Source organism: Echeneis naucrates, chromosome 1, assembly GCF_900963305.1.
Source record: "Echeneis naucrates chromosome 1, fEcheNa1.1, whole genome shotgun sequence".
In the NCBI taxonomy this organism is placed as follows: domain Eukaryota; kingdom Metazoa; phylum Chordata; class Actinopteri; order Carangiformes; family Echeneidae; genus Echeneis; species Echeneis naucrates.
Window position 1 is genome coordinate 25,090,557 of NC_042511.1, and position 24,599 is coordinate 25,115,155.

General features: G+C 39.2%; 3 protein-coding genes across 4 annotated transcripts; 1 reads left to right on the forward strand and 2 right to left on the reverse strand.

The window, feature by feature from the left end:
* Window positions 1-1,191: 1,191 nt before the first annotated feature.
* cisd2 (CDGSH iron sulfur domain 2) lies at window positions 1,192-6,443 on the forward strand. The gene is made up of 3 exons (XM_029509021.1): window positions 1,192-1,379; window positions 3,864-4,078; window positions 4,204-6,443. The coding sequence occupies exons 1-3, from the start codon at window positions 1,277-1,279 to the stop codon at window positions 4,291-4,293; spliced, it is 408 nt and encodes a 135-aa protein (XP_029364881.1). The 5' UTR covers window positions 1,192-1,276; the 3' UTR covers window positions 4,294-6,443.
* si:dkey-162b23.4 (sodium/hydrogen exchanger 9B2) lies at window positions 5,409-17,051 on the reverse strand. Its single transcript, XM_029509008.1, has 13 exons — window positions 16,655-17,051; window positions 16,042-16,317; window positions 15,193-15,394; window positions 14,710-14,880; window positions 13,345-13,487; window positions 12,890-13,017; window positions 12,076-12,251; window positions 11,631-11,737; window positions 11,100-11,249; window positions 10,786-10,894; window positions 7,953-8,089; window positions 7,578-7,761; window positions 5,409-7,187 (listed from the first exon to the last, which is right to left on the reverse strand). Exons 2-13 carry the CDS (start codon window positions 16,186-16,188, stop codon window positions 7,126-7,128), a joined length of 1,716 nt encoding a protein of 571 aa, XP_029364868.1. The 5' UTR covers window positions 16,189-16,317; window positions 16,655-17,051; the 3' UTR covers window positions 5,409-7,125.
* A 676-nt stretch (window positions 17,052-17,727) lies between these two features.
* On the reverse strand, window positions 17,728-23,807 carry bdh2 (3-hydroxybutyrate dehydrogenase, type 2). Of its 2 annotated transcripts, none has more exons than XM_029505157.1 (10): window positions 23,775-23,807; window positions 22,378-22,468; window positions 21,088-21,166; window positions 19,911-20,007; window positions 19,360-19,468; window positions 18,836-18,896; window positions 18,601-18,714; window positions 18,287-18,345; window positions 18,039-18,131; window positions 17,728-17,868 (listed from the first exon to the last, which is right to left on the reverse strand). In XM_029505157.1, exons 2-10 carry the CDS (start codon window positions 22,447-22,449, stop codon window positions 17,815-17,817), a joined length of 738 nt encoding a protein of 245 aa, XP_029361017.1. In that variant the 5' UTR covers window positions 22,450-22,468; window positions 23,775-23,807; the 3' UTR covers window positions 17,728-17,814. The 2 variants fall into 2 exon arrangements, with proteins under 2 accessions (XP_029361017.1, XP_029361008.1); XM_029505148.1 differs by having other exon boundaries at window positions 22,378-22,520; window positions 23,775-23,802.
* Window positions 23,808-24,599: the final 792 nt, after the last annotated feature.

The window sequence follows — 24,599 nt, forward strand, 5'->3', positions numbered from 1 at the left end:
AAAATTCTTATATATTCTTAAATGATCAAAAATAGTTTTTTAATCGTGTGAATGCAAAGCCTTTGAAAAATACCAACATTTAAACTACCCCAGGCAATAAATTGGGAGACATAAATTTACACTGACTTCTGGGTAGTGGAGTTCTTCACTGAGCAGCTTGAAAGAAGCCTTTCCAGCGCTAGTGATTGGTCATTGGTCATTGGTCTGTACAGTACATTAATAATCACCCTGAACGCTGCTCGCTAGTAATAACAAAAACAACAACTACAATAACTAAATAATAATATGATCAGGTCAGCGAATATTTATATAATTTCTTGATGAAAAAACGTCATGGTGGTGATTTTGCTCAAAACTTTTCGAAATCCAGCTCAGTTGAGATCCTTAGCCACTCAAGGTAACCAGAAGTCGCAAGTTTTCAAAGGAAATAAAACCTTAATTTATCAAGTTATACATAGATATACATTTAAACCTCATGAGACAGAGTCATATGTGAACCACTACCCATTTTAAGTTGAATTAAATTAAGACTCGTTATCTTAATTTACGGTTCCTCTTCTTTTGAGTGACTTAGGATGTGATCGTGGACGGTACATATATAACAAATACTTGACAATGGTGTGCTAAATGAACAGGATATTCGTGAATTTAATCTATAAAACTATAAACTATAGAAATATTGTAAATAATTAATTGCAATTAATATGTCAAGGTCAGGGACGTGTTGGATAGATTATACTATTTGGGGGTGGAGGGGGGTATAAAGAATGTATTTAAAATATTCAAATTAAATAAATCCGCTTTGTTTTGGGTAGCTCTCAGATTAAAAGTCCAGTAGACTGAAGCAATGACAGGAAGTGAGGTAATTACAAATCCCAAAAGTTAATTGGTGTTATTAACGGAAGTTTGCTGTTGTTAACGTATGTCATTTTAGCTACAACATCTATTAAAACACGAAACTTATGAAATAATACTTTGTCTTTTAGTACCCAATGTTACAGAAATGGCATCTTCTTGAAACCAACTGTTACGCCCAATTCAGGTTGTCCAATCAGGAGCCACCAACTCTTCCAACGCTGATTGGTTAGACTCCCCGCCGTCATAGGTCGTCGTTATGCGTATTCACGAAAGCACGTACGCTTTTCTTCGGGCCGTTTCTCACCTCGACGGGAGGAGCGTACGCGCCGGTGACAGTCTGCGCTCAGAAATGAACGCAAAGACATAAACGAACCCGCAGGAACTCCTCAAGCCAAACCTGCCCATTGGAGCTACCAAGATGGTTTTAGAAAGTATTTCCAGGATAATAAAAGTCCAGCTTCCAGCCTACCTGAAGAAGCTCCCGCTGCCGGAGACCATTGGAGGTTTTGCTAGGCTAACAGGTGAGTTAGCAGCAGCTGTGTTGGAAAGAGGACTCCTGACTCATCGGGGACACTTTTCAAGCGCAGGGCTCCGCACCTTAGCTGGCCTTCACAGCCAGTCCTACAAACCGATTTATTGTCCTCAGCTGCTCGTCGGTTCCCCGTTGTGACTTTGCTTAGCAGCGACAGCTAAGTGATGACCTTATGTTATAGTAGCCTGTGTGTTTTAAAAGTAGCACTCTGCACATTTAAGTTTGTGCGTGTGTTGAAATGTGGATACAGATGCGACCTTAACCATTAAGCCGTTGCATTGTAAACCGTGTCCTCTCTGCTGCTGTTGCATTTGACGTCCTGCTAATCCTGACAATTAAAAATGTAATGCTTATGAGCCTGCAGCACAATGTGAACCGCCCTCGGCCTGTCTTACCACCGAGCGATGCTCCAGCACTACAGCCGAAGAGTGATCCGTTTCAGGCCTCTGACACTATACCTGAACTCATGATCTCATGATCCTGACTAAATATAAATTGTGTTTAGCCTAGTCATGTGAGTCAAAGACAGAGCTGCTTTGTTAGTTGTTGTACATGAACGTAATTATAGAATGTATATACAGAGAGAGATTGTTCCAGCCTCATAATTAAGATAATTCATGATGTTTTCATTGTGTAATTGATATTGCACAGGTGGCTAAGCAAAAGACATGGGAATACGTCATCTCTGGCTGTGGGAAATTGTGATGGACACTTTGTGGTGTTTTACAGGCACTAATATTACAGGCATTAATATGTTTTTACAGGATGTAAAAACATATTAATTAAAACATGGTAAACAGCAATTTTGAGGCGCAATGAAGCAAAGCATTCAAGCATTTTCAGATGATTGATAACTGCGCTAATGATGACATTATTAACCTTTAAAGGAACATTGCTCATTAAAAAGAAATGATCTGCATAACCCTTTACTGTACTGCACCATTAAGACATTGTGCACCCGTTAACACGAAGAACAAAACCTAATGCCAATACCCTTATTTGACACTCGGGTGAAAGTCGGGTTCAACAAAGCTGTCACATCTTTTCTGTTTGGAGCAAGGAGAACAAGTGGATACTGCAGCAAGGCTTGAACTTGAAAAAGCCTTAAATCTAAGTGTGTGTGTGTGTGTGTATGTATATATGTGTATATATATATATATATATATATATATATTATATATATATATAGTTATAGTTTGGCTCTGCTGAGCAGGCAGGATAATTTTAGTGGACTATGGGAGTCACTAATTTGGATTATCTAAAGACCTACGGGCTCCAGTTCTAAATTTGATGTTTCCCTGATGTTGTCCGAAGATAAAACCCATTTCTACTTTTTGTCATAAATTAACAATTGTGCCAGTTGAAATTACATTTTTAATGCTTTATTAAAGGCTGCTACATGTAAAATACCCTGGATTTAATTCCCTCAAAGAGATTAAGGATTAGTGATGTACCATTAGGCTTCAAAATCCCTTTATTGGAAGTATTTTAATTGTTAGAGGAGTATTATCGAAGGTTCCAGCAGCTCAGCTCTAACTGGTAGCTAATGGTAAAATTACACAAGTGTGGTTAATCCTCACTTTGCTTCACTTGTCTGTCCTCTCCATGTATGGTTGGGTGTGTGAAGGGTTTTCCCGTAACTTTCCCTAGGTTCAGTTTAGCTCAGTGGGATTTAGTGACTGTTGGTGAGAAATGACACTCAGTATAATTGAGGAGAAATGCAGATAAGAGCTGAGCTGGTAGAAGAGAGGTTGGACTTGTTTTCCAACGTTAGTTCATCCCATTTTCACATGTATGTAATACACCAAAGCTACATGAGCTCAGATATCTTCTATCAAATCATGTTTAGCATGTCGAAATGCACGTTGGAAACTGCTCTCCGTTTTCCGCTCTAACGTTTATTTAAAATGTATAGTATAGTATATAAAAGTAAAAGTATATATCAGGTAAATTAATTTATTTGATATTTCTCTAAAGGTATAATTTGTAACTTTTCCACATTAAAACACCTAAAAATGACTACAAATTACATGTTTGACTTGAATTTTTCCCGATAGATTCAGCGATTTCCTCACTCTCATTTTTCTCCCAAGAAATTTACATTGAATCGTGAACTTCGTTGAACTTCCAGGTTATTAGAGAAACAAGTTGAACAAACTTTACAGCTCGGCTCCCAGCCCATCTGAGATGCCACATCTGCTTCCTTTTTCATATGAAACTGTACCAGAATTACAAAGTATTAATCATTGTACTGTTTTTTGTGTAAACTCTAAGATAATGTAGTGGCAGATTATACCATAGTGATAAATGCTAATTATTATTTGCCATCGCTCAAGGAGATGCCTTTAGATGACATATTTGCTCTATGTTGGGCCAAACACTACAGCTGCTGTCTTAACCTGAGACAAACACTGGTTTTAGGCTTTGGCTTCTGCCTGATCTAATCTTTCTCGTATTTTTGATGTGTCTTTAGTGTCCGAGTGGCTCCGGTTGTTGCCTCTCCTGGGGATCCTGGCTTTGCTGGGCTATCTGACCATTCGTCCATTTCTCCCAAAGAAGAAGAAGCAGAGAGATAGCCTGATAAACCTGAAGATCCAGAAAGAAAACCCCAAAGTGGTCAATGAGATAGACATTGAGGACCTGAACAGTGCAAATGTGTGTTACTGTCGCTGCTGGCGCTCCAAAACTGTAAGTTGACTAGATATTTTCTGATCAGTCATATATATATATATTTTTGTTTGTTTGTTTTCAAAGAGGAATTAATTTTTGTGCATCTTGCTGATCAGCTAATATTAAGTTGTTTCCTGTTCTAGTTTCCTGTTTGTGACAAGTCACACTTAAAGCACAATGAGCTAACTGGAGACAACGTGGGACCGCTCATACTCAAAAAAAAGATACTATAATCATCCACTAATGGGAGTTTTGCTCTCACCTTCCCAGTCTTTAGGTTTCATTTCTTAATGATTTGTAGTTTTGTCTGTATTTTTTTTTTTTTTTTTTTACTAGTCCTGTTCTTTATTTCATGTAATGTTGGTCAGAATAATCAACTTCCTGTGCTTCATTTGAGTAAGTTCCTTCAGTCTTGTGGCATGAAAATTGTATTGTGGGCCTTTTTGTTATTTAACAGAACCATTTCAAGCCTCAGTCTCATGTCTCAGTCTTCTTGGAATCAATTACAAAGCATTGGGACCACTTGCAGATGAATATTGAGACATAATTTCAGTGAAATGTGGAAACACTTATTCCAAGTAAAATGGTTGTTTAAATAGAAAGTTAATACTTTTTCAACTGTTTTTCAATTCAACATTTTGAATTGTATGTTTGTTTGTTTGTTTGTTTGTTTTTTTGGATATCATTCTCCTGCTTTAGATTCTCTGTGTGCCAAATATTAACTTGCAGTCAAGGATGTGAAATACTTTCTTATAAATTATTGTGTGTATGGGAGGCTACTTATTACTCTAAAAATATATTTCATTTATAGCCGTCAAAAACGTTTAACATTTTGCTTTGTTTAGTTTTTTTCTTAAGCCTCTGTATCATCAGAATGGCTGTATATAAGCGACTTCCTGATGGAGCATTTTCTAATTAATACAATATTGTATACATTAATGGCTCTTCCTGCCAGATCTATATTTTCCCAAATGACTGTGTTAATGAACCTTTGTAAGTTCGTGGCTGGAAATCTTTCATTCTGCACTTGAAATGTAAAGTCTGCAAACGACAGCTCCAGAGGTTTTAACTTGTAACAGGCAGCTGCTTCATTCTCTTCCTTCACTGTTTCGACTGGGAAAACTTCACATAACCATGAAATGAAAAAAACTGTCAAAGAATGTAAACGAGAAAAAGGGTACACTCCTTTCCTAATATGTTTTAATCATTTTATACAGCATCCTACTTATTATTGCAGAGATCTCCTTTTTTATTTTTTCATCTTCAATTGTTTCATAAACATAAACTTGAGCTGATTAATTTTAAGTTACCTTTACCTTGGTCATATTTTCATCTGACATTTTGTGCCGGCAGGCCATTTGGTATTCATAGTCTCATTTATTTACAGAGATGGAAATATTTAAGCGCGTAATTACTTTGGTTGTTTAAGGCCATAGCCAAATGAGTCATTACAAACTGTACACATACTGTACATAAACTACATTGAAGGGATGCACTTGAAATACAGCCAAAACAACAGTTCTTTGCATTTCTTTTTCCTTTTATTGTTTAAAGAATATATTTTTAAAAACTAGAGCTCAATTTTGTACCATCTCAAATAATGACTAAAAGTACTTCTCATTATCAAAACAGCTAATATACATAATTTAATTTTAAATTTTAAAAAATACGCAAAATACACAAATACATAGCTGCAAAAATGCATGGAGTGCAGAAAACCTAAAGACTGCAGTTTTTGTCTAGTCTAATTAAAACAAACAAAAATACTGCTACTGTCAGTACATTCAGTTAAGTCTTCAAAAAAAAAAGATAAAAATAAAAATGGCTCATAATAAAATACAGTATTGTCACCTTTTCAAGTTCAGATAAAGTAAAGAGCTTTCAGAAATGTAGTTGTTAAATAATAATAAAAAAAAAAAAAAGAAAACAGCAAATAGTGGATATCCTCTTGAGACCCGGCAAGTCATTTTTGTCCGCTATAGCGGACATTAGTTTTTGTTTGATTCCTACAGTACTTTCGGACGCACCTGACACTGAAGATAAAACATTGAAACATGCAGAGATTGCCTCTCTGTCCACTGCAGTGCACGTGCTATAACATTTCAATAAAGTCAAATAAAAAAAAAAAAGTTTTCTTCTCTTTGAAAGGTGGTCTTTACCACCCCCACACTTAATTTATGCCCAAAAAGTCCAAAAAATTAAATCACTTTTTTCCACCTGGGTCTCAGGATGATATGAATATGACAGGCAGGAACAACAGCCATGTAAAATGATAAATCATCAAAACTGATTTATTTTTGTAATTAAAAAGGGAAACTCGTCATATAGATTGATAATACACAAACTCTTCATGTTGATGATTATAACTTAGAGCTCATGAAAACCTAAAATTTAGTACCTCAGAAAATTTGAATATTGTGAAAAAGTTCAATATCGCAGACTCACAGTGTCTCACTCTAATCAGCTAATTGACATCAAAGCAAAAGTATTGAGGATTGTGAAACAAAGCCGAATCAAGAATTTGGGGGAGTGGACTGCAGCTGGAGTCAGTGGTTCAAGAGCCACCAGATGTAGACGGGTATTGGACAGACTACAGCTGATAGGCCACTATTGAACCGGACTGTGTCAGAGGCGCCTTACATGGACTAAGGACTAAAAGGACTGGACTGTTGGTCAGTATTCCAGAGTCCAAAGATGAAAGTTTATTTTGTTTTTCTTTTTGGAAATCAGGTCTCAGAGGTACAAAATCCAAATGATATCCAAATTAGAGATGCATCTGTATTATGCATAGATAAATATAAAACATTAATTTGGGGCTAGGATCAAAACAGCCTCATGTATACCATTCATGAAGCTGGACAGCGTAGACAGTGTAGTGTCATTTGTTTAGAGGCTGAGGCTTGGAAACCACCAGAAGCTAATAATAGCATGATTCATGTGTTTCTGTAGAATGGCTGATCAGCAGATGGAAAGACAAGGAGAGCCACTCAGTGGCTAAAAGAAAGCTCAAATATCCCACATAGTCCTTTTGAACATATTGGCTCGCTGGGTGAAGACAGGTGCTATCAGAGTGTACTTTCATAGGTGATGGGGGTTTCGTCGTCATCTTCACCACCTGCTCCAGTCCCTACAAGATGGAAGAAAGGCAAGGGGAGGAATTTTTCAAATTAAAAGCTTTAGTAAAAGACTCATGGTGTACATACAGAAACAAAACAAAAGAATCAGCTAAAGACAATTTTACATTCATGAGTTTAACTTCTACACAGCTGTTAATCCAATATTCCCGCACTCTCACGGCAACAATGGAGGCTCGTACAACAGGTTAGGCAGCCAACCTAAAGCTTTGCAAATCCTTTTTGGAGGGACCACAGCTAACACAGAGGTGAGGTCTGCTGAAGCGTTACAGGAAAAGGATATTCGCTACTCCTACACAACTACGAAGCGAGACTTGAGCTGAGTTGAAATGGAATTTACATACCCAAGAAAAAAGATGATAAATTTGGTTTGACTCGCTCACCACAGGCAGAGTCCTTCGGTCTTTGTAACAGGCGAGGTCCAGAAAGCCCTATAACAAGAGCTCCTAAAGGGGCTGTAAGAAGGATGGCCAGCACAGCCACTGCCAACACATCCATGCCGTATTTCTGCAGCTGTTTGTCGTCCTTAGCTCTGGCCATGTCTAAAGCTGTGGAGCCTATAGCTGCCTGAGGGGGAATAAGATCGTAGTGTTTCCACTCTGCTCACTCACAAAAAGACTGATATTTAAAGAATCCAATATTGTACAGTTGAGTATGTACATTTAGTACGTCTTTTAACAGAAAAAAGAAAGCACTTTTTCAGAATTTCAGCTGAGCACATGAAATAATTTCAGGCAAATGTTTTAGTGCTGACAAACCTGTACTGTGGCTTTGGGCATCCATGCAAGGGCTATGAAAATTTTTTCCCTTAAGTTAAAGCCTGCGCACAACACACACACAAAGGTGAACAGGATCCGAACCGTGAGGGCAATGAGCAGAGATGCTATGCCCAGACCTACACAGGAAAAAAAAAAGATGTCATAAATGATTTTTGGTACTTCTTTCTCCCAGAAGTGTGTGCTCAGTCATGAACATGGGACCATCCGTAAATGAGTGAATGAGTGATGAGTAAATGAGTGGAAGATCTATTGTTAATTTAAGGTTTTAATGGAAACCATCAGATCTCCTGCAGCATGCATTTTTATTCTTTAATGAGCCAAAGAGAGAGTTCAGGCAGGTTCTTGTTCTTGATTTCCCCCAAAGAAAAATTACAGTTTACTGGACATCATTCAAATCAAATCAAATCAAATCAGATTTATTTGTATAGCGCCAAATCATAACAAAGTTACATGAAGGCACTTTACATATAGAGCAGGTCTAGACCAAACTCTTTATAAATTTATTTAAAGAGACCCAACAGATCCCCCGATGAGCAAGAACTTGGCAACAGTGGCAAGGAAAAACTTCCTTTAAGAGGCAGAAACCTCGAGCAGAACCAGGCTCAGGGGGGGCGGCCATCTGCCTCGACCGGTTGGGTTGAGAGTGGGAGAGAGAGAGAGAGAGGGTGAGACAGGCATTGGGGGGGGGGGGGTGTAGGCAGGAACATGTTGCTGCATGAAGTTCATGGAGTTGAGCTGTAATACAGAATTCATGAAATATGGGACCAGCAGGTGTTGCAGGAACATGGGATGGTGATAAGTCACCACCTGCAGGATGAGGACAGGGAGAGAGAGGAGAGGAACTGGGAGAGACAGAGACTTTGGCAGAACATGGTTAGTAAATGCAGTATAAATGCTTTGAACTGGGTGAAACAAATGCATGGACTAGTTTTTCTGCATCATCCTGAGAAAGGATGTTTCTGATTTTCCTAATGTTTCTCAGCTGCCCGACTAACTTGTTTTATGTGAGGGACAAAGGACATGTCCTGGTCAAAAATTACTCCAAGGTTTCTTACAGTGGAGCTGGAAGCCAAAGTGATGCCGTCCAGACTGATGAGATGATTAGATAGTATTTTTCTGAGGTGCTTAGGACCGAGTACAATAACTTCTGTTTTGTCAGAGTCGAGAAGTAAAAAATTTCCAGTCATCCAGACTTTTATGTCTTCAAGACATGCCTGCAGTCTGACTATCTGACTGACTTCATTTGGCTTCATTGATAGGTACAGCTGAGTATCGTCTGCATAGCAGTGGAAGTTGATGCTGTGTTTCGTGATAATGTTCCCTAGAGGAAGCAGATAAAGCGTAAAGAGGATTGGTCCAAGTACCAAACCCTGCGGGACTCCATGACTGACTACAGTACATGAGGAGGAGCTGTTGTTTACATGAACAAACTGATGTCTATCTGATAACTAGGATTTGAACCACCTTAGTGCAGTTCCTTTAATTCCAATTTCATGTTGCAGTCTCTGTAGTAAAATATTATGATCTATGGTGTCGAATGCAGCACTGAGATCTAGAAGGAGAAGTATGGAGGCTGATCCATTGTCTGAGGCCATTAGAATGTCATTGGAGACTTTAACCAGTGCTGTTTCTGTGCTATGATGGGCTCTAAATCCTGACTGAAACTCTTCAAACAAACTGTTCCCATCCAGATGCTCGTGTAGTTGTTTTGCTACAGCTTTCTCAATGATTTTAGAAATAAATGGAAGGTTCGATATGGGTCTATAGTTTGCCAAAACATCTGGATCAAGATTAGGCTTTTTAAGCTGGGGTTTGATGACTGCAGTCTGAAGAGTCTGAGGTACATAACCCAGAAATAAAGTCAGATTAATCAAATCTAGAATGAACGGCTCAGTTAAATAAAAGATCTCTTTACAGAGGCTAGTTGGTACTGGGTCTAATAGACAGGTTGGCGGTCTGGATGATGAAACTATAGAAGCTAGCTCTGAGAGATTCAGAGGTGAGAATGATTCCAGATGTAAAAGAGGCGTTGCAGCTGATTCAGGAGTTGCCGTATTCAGTAGGAGATTTTTATCTAATGTAGGCAAGAGCTGATAAATTCTTTCTCTGATTGTAAGAATTTTATCTGTAAAAAAGTTTATAAAATCATCACTGCTTAGAGCTAAGGGGATCACTGGTTCAACTGAGCTATGGCTCTCTGTCAGCCTGGCTACAGTGCTGAAGAGAAACCTGGGGTTGTTCTTGTTTTCTTCTATGAGTGCTGAGTAATATGAACTTCTAGCACTGCGGAGAGCCTTTTAATATGTTTCCAGGCTCTGTGAGACTCCTCTGACTTACTGGAACGCCAATTTCTTTCTAATTTCCTTGATGTCTGCTTTAAGGCATGGATTTGGCATTCAAAACAAATTTAATATATCAGCATTTCAAATATGTTGCTAGAGAAGATGGTGCTCCAAAGTTGTGTCAGTGAATTGTGGAAGTGGAAATTTCTGCCAGATTTCCATCCTAAAATGTGAGTAATGCTTAAACTTAAAAGGACTATCAAAATATGTTACTTTTTAACATGTTTCCTGAGTAACAGTAAAACTTCTGTGGAGGAATAATGTATGACTGCTACCACTGGCTTAGTAGTTACACATCGAAAGACTAAAGTTCACTCGGGGCTTCTTTTTTTTTTTGGCATGCAAATACATTTACAAATACATTTACATCCATACAGACCCATTTGAATCCCAGGCAGTGACAGCAGCCATCGCATTGTGCATGTCCGTGCGTGTGTGTGTGTGTGTGTGTGCGCGTGTGGTCGTCTCACCCACTGTGTGTCCCTCCAGCTCAGAGATTCGAATTTCTGCTCCTATGAGTCCAAAGAGAAGAGGCTGAAACACATCCCACGCCCACCCTACCACTTCCTCCACCCGGGCCTTAAGGGAGAATAGTGCATACAAAAAAATTAAGTACGATTATTTTTAGTATGCAGCACAGCACACATCACTGACATTCTGATGAAGATTCAGCAACCGATTCATTATAGAAAATACTTTTCTGCTTTCTCAAAATTCACTGTCAGAGTTAAGCAACTGTGAATGCAGATGTGGAAAACATTACAGAGGCTGCATGTGTTGATACCTTTTCTGTTCCCCAACCAAGTCCTGCCAAAAATGCCAACACCAAGGTACAGAGACCTCCAGAGCCAGGAAAGCCAGCCACACCGCTGCCAAACACAGCAAAGACAGACAGGCCCAGCACTAAGAAGGACCGCTTCATCACTAAGTGTTTCTAGAAAAAAAAAAAGACAGTCACTTAGTAAAAACAGAATATCTCAGTGGCATCACATCTTTCATGTAGGCTGATAGCAGGTGGATGAAGAAATTTGAAATATAGTTCTACGTCTTCATTCTACCAAAATCCATACTCTTTCAGTGTGAAAAGTTTCTGGAGTTGAGATAGTACGTATGTAAACCAGCCCAAAGTGCTCCAAAGTCTTTTGCGTTTTAAATCAGAAAAAAACAAACAAACAAACAAACACACATCTCTAAGTGTATTCACAAGAATTTTTTGCCCTTTGGTAGTTGCTCGATACAGGCTGTAGTGTCAAGTGTGACTAAGCAACAGTAAAACTGGCTAACAGCAGGGTAATGCTGCTCAGAGCATGCCTACCTGGTCAATACTGGGAAAGTACTGGATGAGGAATCCAAGAAGAATCCCAACAAGCAGCCCGCCGGCCACCTCCAGTACACCTCTCAGGAGGTTGTACCAAGTGGAGCCTATACAAAAAAAATATATAATTGATACAATTACAAATACATTGCAAATCAAACATTGCTTGCAGTAAATATATGATATGGTATACATGCATTCTGATGTGGCACAAAAAATCTTTTGTGTTTTCACAAAAGTTCACTTCGACCTTCTGCTGAGCTTCTGACAAACAGAAATGTTATTATTTTCATGTGCCTCTCTTTGTTTTGACCTGAAAAGTAGCATACTGTGCTGGATGTCAATCCCCAGGAGATAAGACAGTGTTGTATTTCAATAAAAGAACACTATTCACTCATTTCCCTTCACCTCTCCACATATGCAAACCCACACATCCGCATGTTACCTGTGGCGAATGCCATGCCTAAGCATGTAGTAAACCCAGTGATGGCAAGAATGTCATCAAAGCTGCCTGCAGCCATCAGCAAAGTGGGGATGCCTTGCTCCACCCCATAGCCGTCCCTCTGAAGAAGCAACATGGAAGGAACCACGACTGCTGGAGACACAGCACCCAGCACAAAGCTACAAAGTGGAGGAAATTGAGCATTTATAAGTTTAGTGTTTTTATTCAGTTGCATCTGGGTAACTAATATATTTATCTTGGCATTTATTTATAGCTCTTAGTTTATTTCCTTTTAACACAAACAAAGTAAGTCCATCAACCACCGAAGACAACTTGCTGATAACTGTTGTTTCTGTTCTCGTTTTAATGGGAACTTGTTTCTTGTAGGTACAGGTCTTATTTCTAAAGCTTGACATGTTCACTTGCATTAAATGTTCCTGTGCCACAGAGAACTAGACACTTAGCTCACAAATACCAGTTCTTCTTTCTGTTATACTACTATAAGAAAGAAACAGACGCAGTCTTTTTTACTTTCAAGAACACCTGAGGCACGGAGTGATAATTCACTCCGTGCAAGCCTCAATCTCTTGGCCTGTTGCCGTGTCTGTCAATAGGCTAAGTACAAAGTAAGTCAAAACAACTAAAAAATGAAGTTGAAATTAAAATTTTAAGTATATGAGTCACACAGTCATGAAACAAAGTAAGAGGTTCTTCAAAGCAACCAGCCTGTCTTTCCAAAAGAACTAGAGAATGGAGAGTGGAGACAGAAAGGAGAGCGTGTTGTTTCGTATATTAGGTGTACAGTAGTCATATTTACCCAAGGATGAAGCCCCACACCCAGGGCAATTTCATGAGGAAGTGAGAGACCAGAGCTGTGGTGCAAGCCTCTATTATGCAGGGCCCAATTGCCACACGTATGCACACAGACTTCAGTTTCCTCAGTGCCTGAAAGCACAGATACACACCTCATTCAAGGGTTTTTATCAGTAATTAATCTAATATTGTCCAGATAAAGAAAACTGATGTGGACTTGACATCATTTGCTGTCATGGCTTCACTGAGGCTCAGGTTTGTTTGGTTTTACACTGGACACTAGATATTGAATACTGTGGATGGTTTTGAATGTTGTTCGGGCTAATTAGAAAATGTAAATAACTGGTAAAGTCTAATCTAGATTCATCATTAATTTTGATAATTTGTTGCCTCAGTAGTAATATGTTTGTCTCTAAACATCTATGTGCAGATACTTGGAGAGCAGAGTATGAGGCATACCGTGGGATCCAAGCCGAGACCAGCTCTGGCTAGGATGACAGCCAGAGCGATGTTCCTCAGGGATGCAGACCACGTGTAGTTAATTAGTACATTGTCTGTTACAACAGGGATGTTCTTCAGCAAGAAACCCATCAGGAGCATACCTACAGCAAAGCACACAGTGTGATAGGAAATGAAATCTTTTCTTCCATTAAATACTGTTTATCCTTAAGGACAGCGTCTCATACAGTCACAACGCAAGGATAAAGCCCACATGTTGGTATTTAAATTCAAAGTGGACACCTGAGACGACGGAGCTAAAGCATACAACATAATGGAATGAACACAATATTAAGAATAATCAGTGCTGAACTATAACGACATAAAGAGGAAACAGCTAATATCTAAAACTCTAAAACTGTGTGAGTAGATTCAGATGACTTGTTCTTCCATAACACAGTTATCTTTTTGGCAACTGATGCTAAAAAAGATATTCCGAAATACATGAAAGAACAGCAATTCCTAAACTAGGCTACTCTTTTGAGGACGTGCCCTCCCAACTCCAAGTAAACAAGAAAAACTGGAAAATTCGGTTTAAAGAGAAATCATTTCAAAGAATAACTTCATTCAGCCTTGATTTTTTTTTATGCCATTAAGGGTGCAGTTAAAAGACTTTTTCTATCTCTCAATTCATGACACCAGAAATTCAAAGCCAAAAGTTGAATAAGAAATTATTGATATTATCTCATGATTGCTGCAGTGATGCAGTGTGATATAATGGATATAACACCTTGGCATCTGATCGAGGCTAATGACATCCAACAGACCTTTTCTTCAAACATCTCTGATCTGCATTTCCTGGTTAGTAAGATGATGACAATTCAAGCTAAAAATACAAGGTTAATCAGAACTCCCTTTTGTTGTTTTTTCTCCTAACCATGATGAAGGTGGACATTGATATTAATTTAGCCAACTTATGCGAATCAACAGATACAAAGAAAAATAGATTTGAATTTAGTTTTAGATTATTTCAAGTGCTTCTACTGTGATACAACAGTCAGACCTCAGCCTTCCTTGAAAACTGGCTATTGAAACAGTTGTTCTAATACAGACTTTAAGGAACTATAACAAATATATGTCTTTGTACTTTACATAAGAAACACTTTGGGTAGGGCTTTTACAAATTTCTGGTTATCTAGATTAGGGGCATGACCACAGTGTACCCATTACCACCTTTAATCTGCCTTCTTCTTCAGAAGAAAAACTTGGCAGACATTTCCCTTCCCTTTTATGTTGCTAAATATCACCCTGGTGTAATTAAGCATTACATAAAGGCTTGAATAAACCCAAAACTGCCAAAAACAACAACTGTGTTCACTGACTCACCGAGGAGTGGTGGGAATGGTGGAAGTTTGGGCAAGCGGATGAGAGCCACCAATTTGCCACCAACAAGTGCACTGATGAAGAGTATTGTGATGCCAAAGAGGTTTCCCCCTGGAAGACATTCGTCCTCTGTGATAGACCAAACCACTCCAAAGAGCACAGCTGCCAAAAGGACTGGGGGTGACAAGAGGACAATGACATTAGAGTCATGGCATGTCTACGTGAATAATGAACTGCTCTTTCAGTGCAAACATTGCTCTTCCCTGGACACATGAAGCTACAAAATTTGTATCTTAATGCAATTCCCAATAATTCTATTAAAATCTGCAGTAGTATTTTATATGTTTGTGCATTAACAGTATCTACAATAAACCATAGTTTTTGATTGCTCAGAGTATACAAGAGATTTATGTCATCTGCAGTTTTTGATGATCTTGAATGAAAGAATTAGGAAAAAGGCAATGGAGACCTCCACCGATTTATTACCTTTAGTAATAAGATTAGCCAGGAGGCCTCTTGGTGGACATGGGCAAAACCTGTGGAGCAGCGGGCAGCAGACCTGTGGTGGGTCTGTGTTTGTGCCAGCATCCACCACAGGGTTACGAGGAATAAAATAGGTTGTCTCCTCTGTAACATTTGGAGTCGAGCAACGTCGTACCACCACCTGAATCTGGTTCACATTTAGGTGCTGGAAAAGAAGAATCAGGACATGGAGAAGGAGACAAGTTAACAAACAAGTCAAAACAAATGAAGCATCTTACACAAAATGTCAAAGTGAAGGTGTCAACCTGATATACAATGAATGCAGTGTTTATGAAAAGATTAAAAAAACTGCTAGATGTTCCTGTGGCATATTAACTGTGGAATGTGTCAGTATTGTTGACAAATGTATGTCATATCGGCAGATTACGGCAGATTACAAGTGACTGTTTCATGCCAAATAGTGACTAGCCCTAGATGTTGATAACTGTACCTCCAGGAACACCCTGTTTATCATATTTCTCAACTGGGCACATGGGTGCAAAGTTTAGACTTTCAGTCTGCCTTACTTTTAAATCATTCTCGTTACTAATGAACAATCAACTTAAAGGACATTAAAGAACAGTGTATATAAATGGTAATATGAGTGATGAAGAAGCAGAGCCACACGTGACAGCAGCATCACTTCTATTTGGCTACAAAATACTTACTGATACTCAGTAAAGATTGAAAAACACAGTTATTTTTTAGGACTATCAAAAAATAACTTGTTTTGTTGAGGTAGAAAAAATATAATACATCAGGGATACACCAGAGTAAATAGGGTAACAGATTTGTACTTGCGAAATACTTTACCTCCACGTGATTTGGTGAGGGCAACACAATTCTGTCCAACAGTGGGCTGGGTGCTGGACTGGGTGCTGGGCTGGGTGCTGGACTGGGAGCCGGGCTGGGTGCGGAGCTGGGCTCTGTGGTAGCCGGTTTAGGCTGAGTGTTCTCCATGTCTCTTAGCTGCTGTATTTGTGGTCTGCTTACTGCTCTCTCAGTGCATCAAGCGGAGGGGTGGGGTTGGCCATGGATGGGCAGTTCCTTCACTTTTGCTCCGGTGTGTCCAGCTCTGACCTCTGGCTCCTATTCATATCAGAAAGAAAGACTAATTATTGTTTAGTTCATCATGGAGCACAGTGAAATTAGCATGAGGTGAAATAATTTTAATGTGAAACAATGATCTCTCAGGTGGGGGTTAGAGTTAGGGTTTTCATTGAATTTCACACTGCCTGACACTCCCTGGATCTGGCCGTAGGATACGAATGATGTCAATGATTTCAACAGATTTCTAAATTATAAAAACTTGTCAACGCGTCACACAACTATAAAGGGTTACCCTTCCCTCTTGTATGGGCCCTCATCATGTCTGAGCCCTGTTTCCTCCAGGCTGACATTACTACAATGTTGACAGTGTGCTCACGGTGACAGACGTCCGGTAATCCCGTCGTGGACAGGACCGGCTAATCAACGCTGACAGCTCGACCATATGGCGCTCCCAGCTAACGCTAGCTGCTGTAGTTTCCTCGTTTTTAGGAGCTCCCCTGGGGAAGACGCCTGACAGAGGGCGGTGGGATTTCGCCTTTTTACCAGAGAGGCTCCAGAAACACGTGTCGAGGACGGAAACACAAACCAGAGCTAGCGTCGCCGCAATTAGCCGGCGAAGAGGCAAATCCACGCCTGGTGATTAACCGCGTCGGTGGATCCATTATCGGACACCGCTGACCGACTCACCAACGGCGGGTATTTCTACCAGTAGCAGCTTGAGTGCTCCAAACACCGTACTGTCCGTAAACCCACCACCTCGTGTCGGACCGTCGCTACGTTGCTTTGGACTCACGGTGCGTTCACGTGTCCGTGTTAACCGGAGTGTTGAGTAAAGTGCCAAAAACGGTAAATTAGCATTACCGTTTCCAGCGCCGCGGTTTGTCCGATACTGATCTGCTGTCCGTGAACTCCTCACTGCTATTTAAAAGCACAGCAGCAGCTGCTGGTTCTGGTTCTGGTGACCCATCTGAGGGTGTCAGATGGGTCACCACAATGTTTTTATGACTAAAACAAAGCTCACCTCATAGCGTCCGCTGTCTGTGGCAGAGAGCAGCTGGGAAATGGGAATGAGGCGGATTAGTGATGGACTGGACTCCTCCAGGAGGAGGGGGGAGGTGAGGTCAGTTTACTGCTGCTCAAAACGACTTCACAAATTTTCTTTATTTTAGTTATTCATTTTTGTGTGAGAATGAGGCACAGAACGTTTGAATTGGCAAAATGATTAAAACGATTAAGATTCAGTTTCAAATGAAGCTCCTTTTTTGTTAGCAAGAAGACAATCTAACTGAGAGTGTGAGCAAAGAGCACTCCAGTTTGTTTCTGATTGGACAAATTGAAAATATTACAGCCATCCTGTGTCCCTGGTCTCCTACAACACTACGTCGATGCATAAACACAATTCTGCTAACTTAGAATTGAGGGAAAAAAATGAATAGAAGAAAAGTTTATCAAGTTGTGCAAACTTTATTTTGGCCTTGTAAAATTGCTTAAAAAAATAAGCAACTGCTTCCACAGGATGAACTTGCTGCAGGTTTCTTACAGTCTCCATCCTCCATCGATGATTTGCTCAGTTCCTGTCACATAGGCTGACTGTGGAAGACATGCATCAGGTGGATTAATTCACTTCTGACAAATAAGAAATAATGTCTCTTAAATTTACATTGCAGTTGAGCGTGCATTGTGTGCATGCTTTCCTTTACCATCCCTCACGCATACATGTTATTTTTTTATTTTTTTGCACTAATTCTGTAAGCACTCACCTCATCTGAGGCCAGGTACACACACAGATGTGCCACCTCCTCAGCTGTACACATTCTGCCGGTTTTCTGTCTGGCCATGAAATCTTTATAAGCCTGCAGAGAGGGGTTATAGTACTGATTCACTATCTTCAATACACAGCCACCAGGATTTCTATGAGTGGAAACCAAGATTAGATGTACCTGATATATGACTCATGCAGGCATTACTGTCAGTTTAACAATGGAAAAAATGACTGAGTAAATCAGACCTGTTCTGGGTCAGGCTGGGCTTGGATCCTACCCCTCAGTGACGGAGTGTCGACAGTCCCTGAGGAAGTATAAATAAAACAGCATGATAAGGTTTTGCTCCAATCTCCTTTAGAGACATGACACAATTACAGTAGTTATATAGCTCAACAGGAGCAAAGCCAAGTGTCCTCAAACATGACAAGTCCTTCTGAGTTTTTTCTTTCCCCTTTAAACCAAATTTCCCCTCAAGGACATCTACAAGGTCATCAAAGGAAATGTAACTTTAGGTCATACTTGAGGAAAAACAAAATGATAATTTTTAAAAAAAACTCACCGGGACAAACACAATTACAGCGAATGCCTTTCTCAATGAAATCAGCAGCGATAGATTTGGTGAGCCCAATCACCGCAGCCTTGGAGGTACTGTAAACACACCGGTTTACAACACCTATGTCAATAAAACACATGTCACAAACACAGACACACACAGAGTATCTACAAGTATCTACAATGAAAGAATTATAATGAAAATGGCCATATATGACTTAATTCCCCTTTAGGTGGGCAACCTTTTATGCTTGATGCAACAGATGCCATGTTAATAATGTTTCCAGACTTCTTTTCCAACATCTACAATGAAAAAAAAAACAGTTAGAGGAAAAGTGGTTATGATTTCTAAAATTCTGATTAAAATGATGTAATTTTATTGTATTTTATCGCCCAATGTGAGCTGAGATTGGCTACAGCACCCCCTGCAACCCGGAAACGGATAAGCAGTAGAAGATGGTTGAATGAATGAAAGAATGTATTTAATGATTTAAAAAAATTTTTTTACACAACAGTTGAAAAATTACTTGAACATTATCTAAGGAAAAACTCCCCTTCGAGACAGTTTGGTTAGTTTGCAACCAAAGCTGGATTAGTGATTGGGCAGTCACTGCTCATCATGTCACAGGCTCAGAGTAATACAGCTTATCCCAACAAACAAAGGATGAGAACAAAATAAAAGCGTATGTCACTCAATTTACAATGCCACCTATTCCAATGACAGGTTGAACTGTGCTAAGCTTTTGGTAATGAGGGAAAAGGTCACCTTCGGCAGAAAAGCTTTACACATCAGGTACATGCTCCGGATGTTCACGTTCATTGTGAAGTCCCAGTCAGTCTCTTCACAGTCCAGAATGGAGCCATGGTGCACAAACCTGGATGCAAGACATAATAAATAAATCTGAAAGTCACGAAAAGTTACTCACGCTATTATACAAGACAGTATTACATATATACACTGAAGGACGTGGCTTATTATACTTTATCTCTCAATAAAATCAGAACACAGGAGCACAAGAATTTTTATGATATGTGAATTTCATATTCTTTGCATATCAAACAAAAAATAAACACTGGTAAAAATGAAGAATGAGCCCCCTGATCACCTTGTGGTAGTTAAAAGGTGCCAATTTAGAGACCTTTGCTAAGGAGATTGTCTTAAGGTCAGGTGGGGGTTAAACCTCATGGTATGGGGATTTTGGAAATGCAGGAGATGGATAAACATGCTTAATGTAGAGATAGCATGGATTTGCTGGTGTTCTTTGTTTTGTTTGTTTTTTTACTCTGTGATGAGGAATTAAAAAAAAAAAAAAGTACCCGGCAACATTGAACAGAACATCTACGTGATCATGCTCCTTGGCCAGAGCTTCCACCTGGTCCTTCTTCGTCACATCCACAACCTTGGTCTTGATCCCTGTTGATGATTTAAAAAAAAAAAAAAAATCTTGCTGCGCAATTCCATAACAATAAAGTTATAACAATTACTTGTATGACTAAATTTGACTGCAGAAGATACTTGTGTGAACTGAAGCCATTAACATGGAAAGCTACTGTACTGTCGAAATTCAAAAAGCTGCAACCTGATACACCTGCTGATCATGCAACAGCTGCAGTTAGAGATGTTGTGATTTGCTTGTAAGCTACCTCAGAAGAGGTGTTGACAGAAGCAAGAGTGCTGATCACCTGCTCCAGCAAAGGCTAGAGGAAGCAACTCCCTACCATAAATCTGCCCCTCCTGTCTAAAAAGTAAATACTATGTGTGTTGTCTACAAACTCATTTGATTTCACACTAAACGTATACATTGTTGTCCTATGTAGGATCCATGAGCAGTAATTAAACTTGTATAAAAAAAAAAAAAAAATGCAGCCAAAGCAGAACTATCCCTCTTTAATGATTGCATTTAAAGTGTCATATCCGCTCTTTGATAAGGACCCTAACAATACAAAACCAAAAGTGAAAAATTCAACTTGGATACAATATTGGCACTAAAACCATTAATCTATTAATTAGATTACTCCGGGTAGAGAGGTGCACTTAAAGTTAACCTGCCTATAGGCAGCTTCAGTCATGCAATGGCACTTAAGGCATAAATTAAATTCAATTTCTATTTTTACCCCAGTCTTCTAAATAAAGGGCTTTTATACATTATTCTTTGACTCGGGGGTTAGTGCCTTAAGTGACAGTGCCAGAATGAAAATCAAATCAACTGCTTTCATTATCTAGCTATCAAATATAAAAAGAGACAAATAAATCATATTTAATGCTTCTTCCATAATAGTGAACTGCATAGCTCTGCCATTGCTACTTTCTTATGGACCATATCACTTCTCAAGAAAGTGCAATGTCAGACAAAACTAGGGAAATGTATCAATAATATCTTGGCACTATGAAGTTGGGAAAGGTTACAAAAGAGGAAAAACATTTTCTGATCGGCCATGTTGGCTGCATCACATCAGTTGTACAGCAGGTGGCAGCTGCAGACCAACAACTTACCAGGAATGCCATTCAGTTCCTTCAGCTTTTCTCCGTTGATGTCTGTGGCTGTGACTTGAGCTCCTTCTTTCGCAAATGCCTACAGTTGAAAAACTAGTGTCAGTTTAACTGGGTTTCACAATGGCTGTGCAGAACACAATCACATTTGCATCTGAGTATTCCTTGTAAAACATAGATATGATTCAAACAAATAATTTTAAATTCTAAAGTCCACGAAGCGGCCTTTTTAAATTAGGTTTGATTATTAAAAAAAAAAACTCAAGGCTGGGAAAACTAAGTAATTTTTTTCAGTAATCTTTTGACATCATAATGTCAGTCTGACTGTGTAAAGTCGCTCCCTCTGACATGAGGCAATAATTTTGGACATAATTTTTTAGTGTTGACACAGATTTCATTATTAAACAGCTATAGACACAGTGTGTCAATATCACTACTTGATCCTTTTCCTTTACCACATCGAAAAAAAAAAAAAAAAGGCTAAATGGAAAAATGTTCAATAGATCCTTCACGCTATGCACAGCGTTTAATACAATGTCATTAGAACATAATTTTCTGGAACAATATAACTGGACTTCTCTATGTTTCAATTCCTTCATGACACAAATCACACTGTAATACAAGGCGCATTTTCGCACATCACTTATGGGAATGGAAGTGATTATGACCCAATCTTGACAAGTATATGCCATGTGTGTTTTCTATCTCTTTCCTAAGAGCGCCAGCAGAGGATTGTGAGTGATTATCGTCTTGAAACTGTCAGTGTCTCAACACAGTTATTTATTGTATGTCTATGTCTTTGTTTTGTGATTACAAAATAATCCGTTACCTTCAAGCAAGGTGAAAAGGGTTATTTCTCTGGATTCAATATGTTACTATAATAATACTTTTTTTGAGCTAAAGCAGCAAATTGTATGTGCGAATTTAAGCGGTTTCCTGGTAGATAAATAATTAAATAAATAAATTGAGCAACACAAGGACTTAAGAAGGCAAGTGACTGTGTTAATATAGTTGGTGTTTCTTCAGCCCTGCATCTTTGACAGTTGTTTGTTTTGCTGTATGGCAGCTGCAGAAAATGTAGCATTAAACTCTCCATGCAGGTTTGTATATACATAAACTGACTTAACCACTCAATGCAATGAATTGAATTGGATATACATTGAATTACATATGTAATTCCTATTACATACATTGAATTAGAACTGCATTGAGCCAACACTTCAAACATTTTTAAATGTTCCTCTGTGATTTGATGAAACATATCAGTGAGAGATACTTATCAGAGCTCATTACTAATGCGGCAGCATGTCCAATGCCCTGAGCGGCAGCTGACAATACAATCACTTTCCCATCCAGGCGGCCCATAATGCTTCCTCCAATGTGGCTGTGGCCAAAACATAAACAATAATGAAAGGTTGATTTTGTCAATCAAAACTCTGTAAAAAAGAAAGAAAAGTGATAGTTCACTATAACTGGCTGTAACCTTGAAGAAAAACATTTTTTACAAGTCATTTTATCATTCCTCTCCAAGGAGAGACTTATCAAGTAATTATACTGGAGTATTTTGTCATAATAAACCCTTGACAGCTTGAAACTCCCAGGCAACCTTCAACCCCAAAACAGAAATGACTGAATATAGCTTAGGACGACAGTTGAAGGAACTCCCTCTGCTGTAAAATGTTGTGGTGAGGCAAAGGTCAGGACAGGAGTGTATAATCATTTGTGAAGCATTCAGTGTTCTCAGGAGCAGAGAGGCTTCAGTAATTATGAATTGAAAGATGAGGCCTGGAGGTAACCAAGAGCCTGGCAGTCGCTTTAAGAGAACTTCAGGCCCCCTCAGCCCTGTTTACATATATATAAGTGAACAGAATGTTGATAAGGGGGTTTACTTGTTTCCCAACTTGTGTCCAATCAAAGTGGCAATAATATGTGCACCAAATGTGAAGGCAGTCAAAGCTAGTAGTCACAGTACATGCATGCATGCACAGTACTGTTTTTATAGCTTTATGTCTATATCTATTGTGTGGCTGCACAAAGGTGAAACCGATGCTATTACAGCAGACCCGCACCAAATTTTACCTTTGTGAATGTCCTGTTGTTTGGATTAATCATTTATGTTCAATGAAATCTCTGCTATCGACATTTTGTCAATGAAGAAATCATGTTATTTCTTTGTTCTTACAAACTGCAAGTGTAATTTTTGTCTGCTGTGTATCTGGCAGGGATACTAATCAAACAGACAACACAGACACAAAACACATTAATTGCCATTCTCGCCTTTGGCAGGGCAAGAGTTAATATCTAAGGCTACCATTTGTGAAAATGTAGGACATTTAATGGCTCCTCAGGCCAAAAGTCCGTGAACTGGTTGCACTGTTTTTGAAGACAGTTTTTATGCCAAGCATTAACCCAGGGCTGAATGCTGACCCAGAATTGCGTTATCGTTGTCCTGCAAAACTTTCAAAGTATGTGTGTAAAATGTGGGGGGAATATGGCCACTGCAATCATCGCTCCATGCTTGCACCCAAAGTCAAGTTCCTCAATTACGGAAAAAAGAACAACACGCTTCAACACGCTTCAATACACACGGACACACGGACTGTAGACTGTCTGTCAAACAGGTTAGCACTGTATTGCACAAATCTGGCTCTGCTGAAAACCAAAAGTTCAGGCTCTTGGGGGAGACTCACCTTCCAGTCAGGTCCGACGCCGTGCACGTCAAGGAGAGGAGGAACCTGTCACGTGACGTTTTGTGCTTCACTCCTATTGGTTCACATACAGGAAGTGTCACCAATTGCGAATTGAAAAGATGAAGTGGAGAAGAAGAGAGTGCAGGATCACATTTGTTTCCCTGTGCGTTGTCGTTTACGGAGTCAAATTAATGCATTTCTCGTGCTTATTCGATTACTTTTCTTTTCTGAAACAGCCCAGAGGGAATCAAGTTTTGGTCATTTCGGGTTTTAAGTGTGTGAACCGCCTTGATAGCTGCAATGATGTCTGCAATCTTTGGAAATCGAACTGTGCACACATCTCCACTTATCTTTAATATCCCGGAGGATAAATGGTTTGTGAAAAGAGTTTCAAAATCAGTTTTGAGGATTTGTTGTTGTAGGGGTGATATATGTATTATGGACCTTTGAAATGGCTGCATGGAATAACTGAATTATATATAATATGAATAATTTTACATTGTGCAGCTGTAATTCAAAGGTGACTAAGGAGGAGAGAGGTCACCATTATTATCTCCATCACCGCATAGAAGTGGACTGAGAGCCAGATAGACACACCTGAAGGATACACACTGCAATCAAAGGACAATAACCTGAAAGATAGAGTGTCTGACCTATTATACCGTGGAAGTCTCTGAGGCTGGCCACTTCTTATACATTTCATACATAAATATAACTACATATGAGCGCAGAGGTAAATTTGTAACTATGAAATAATTTTTCCTTGCAAGAAACAATTTTACATAAAATGCTGTCAGTTCTGAAGGAAAAGGTTTCCATGCATGC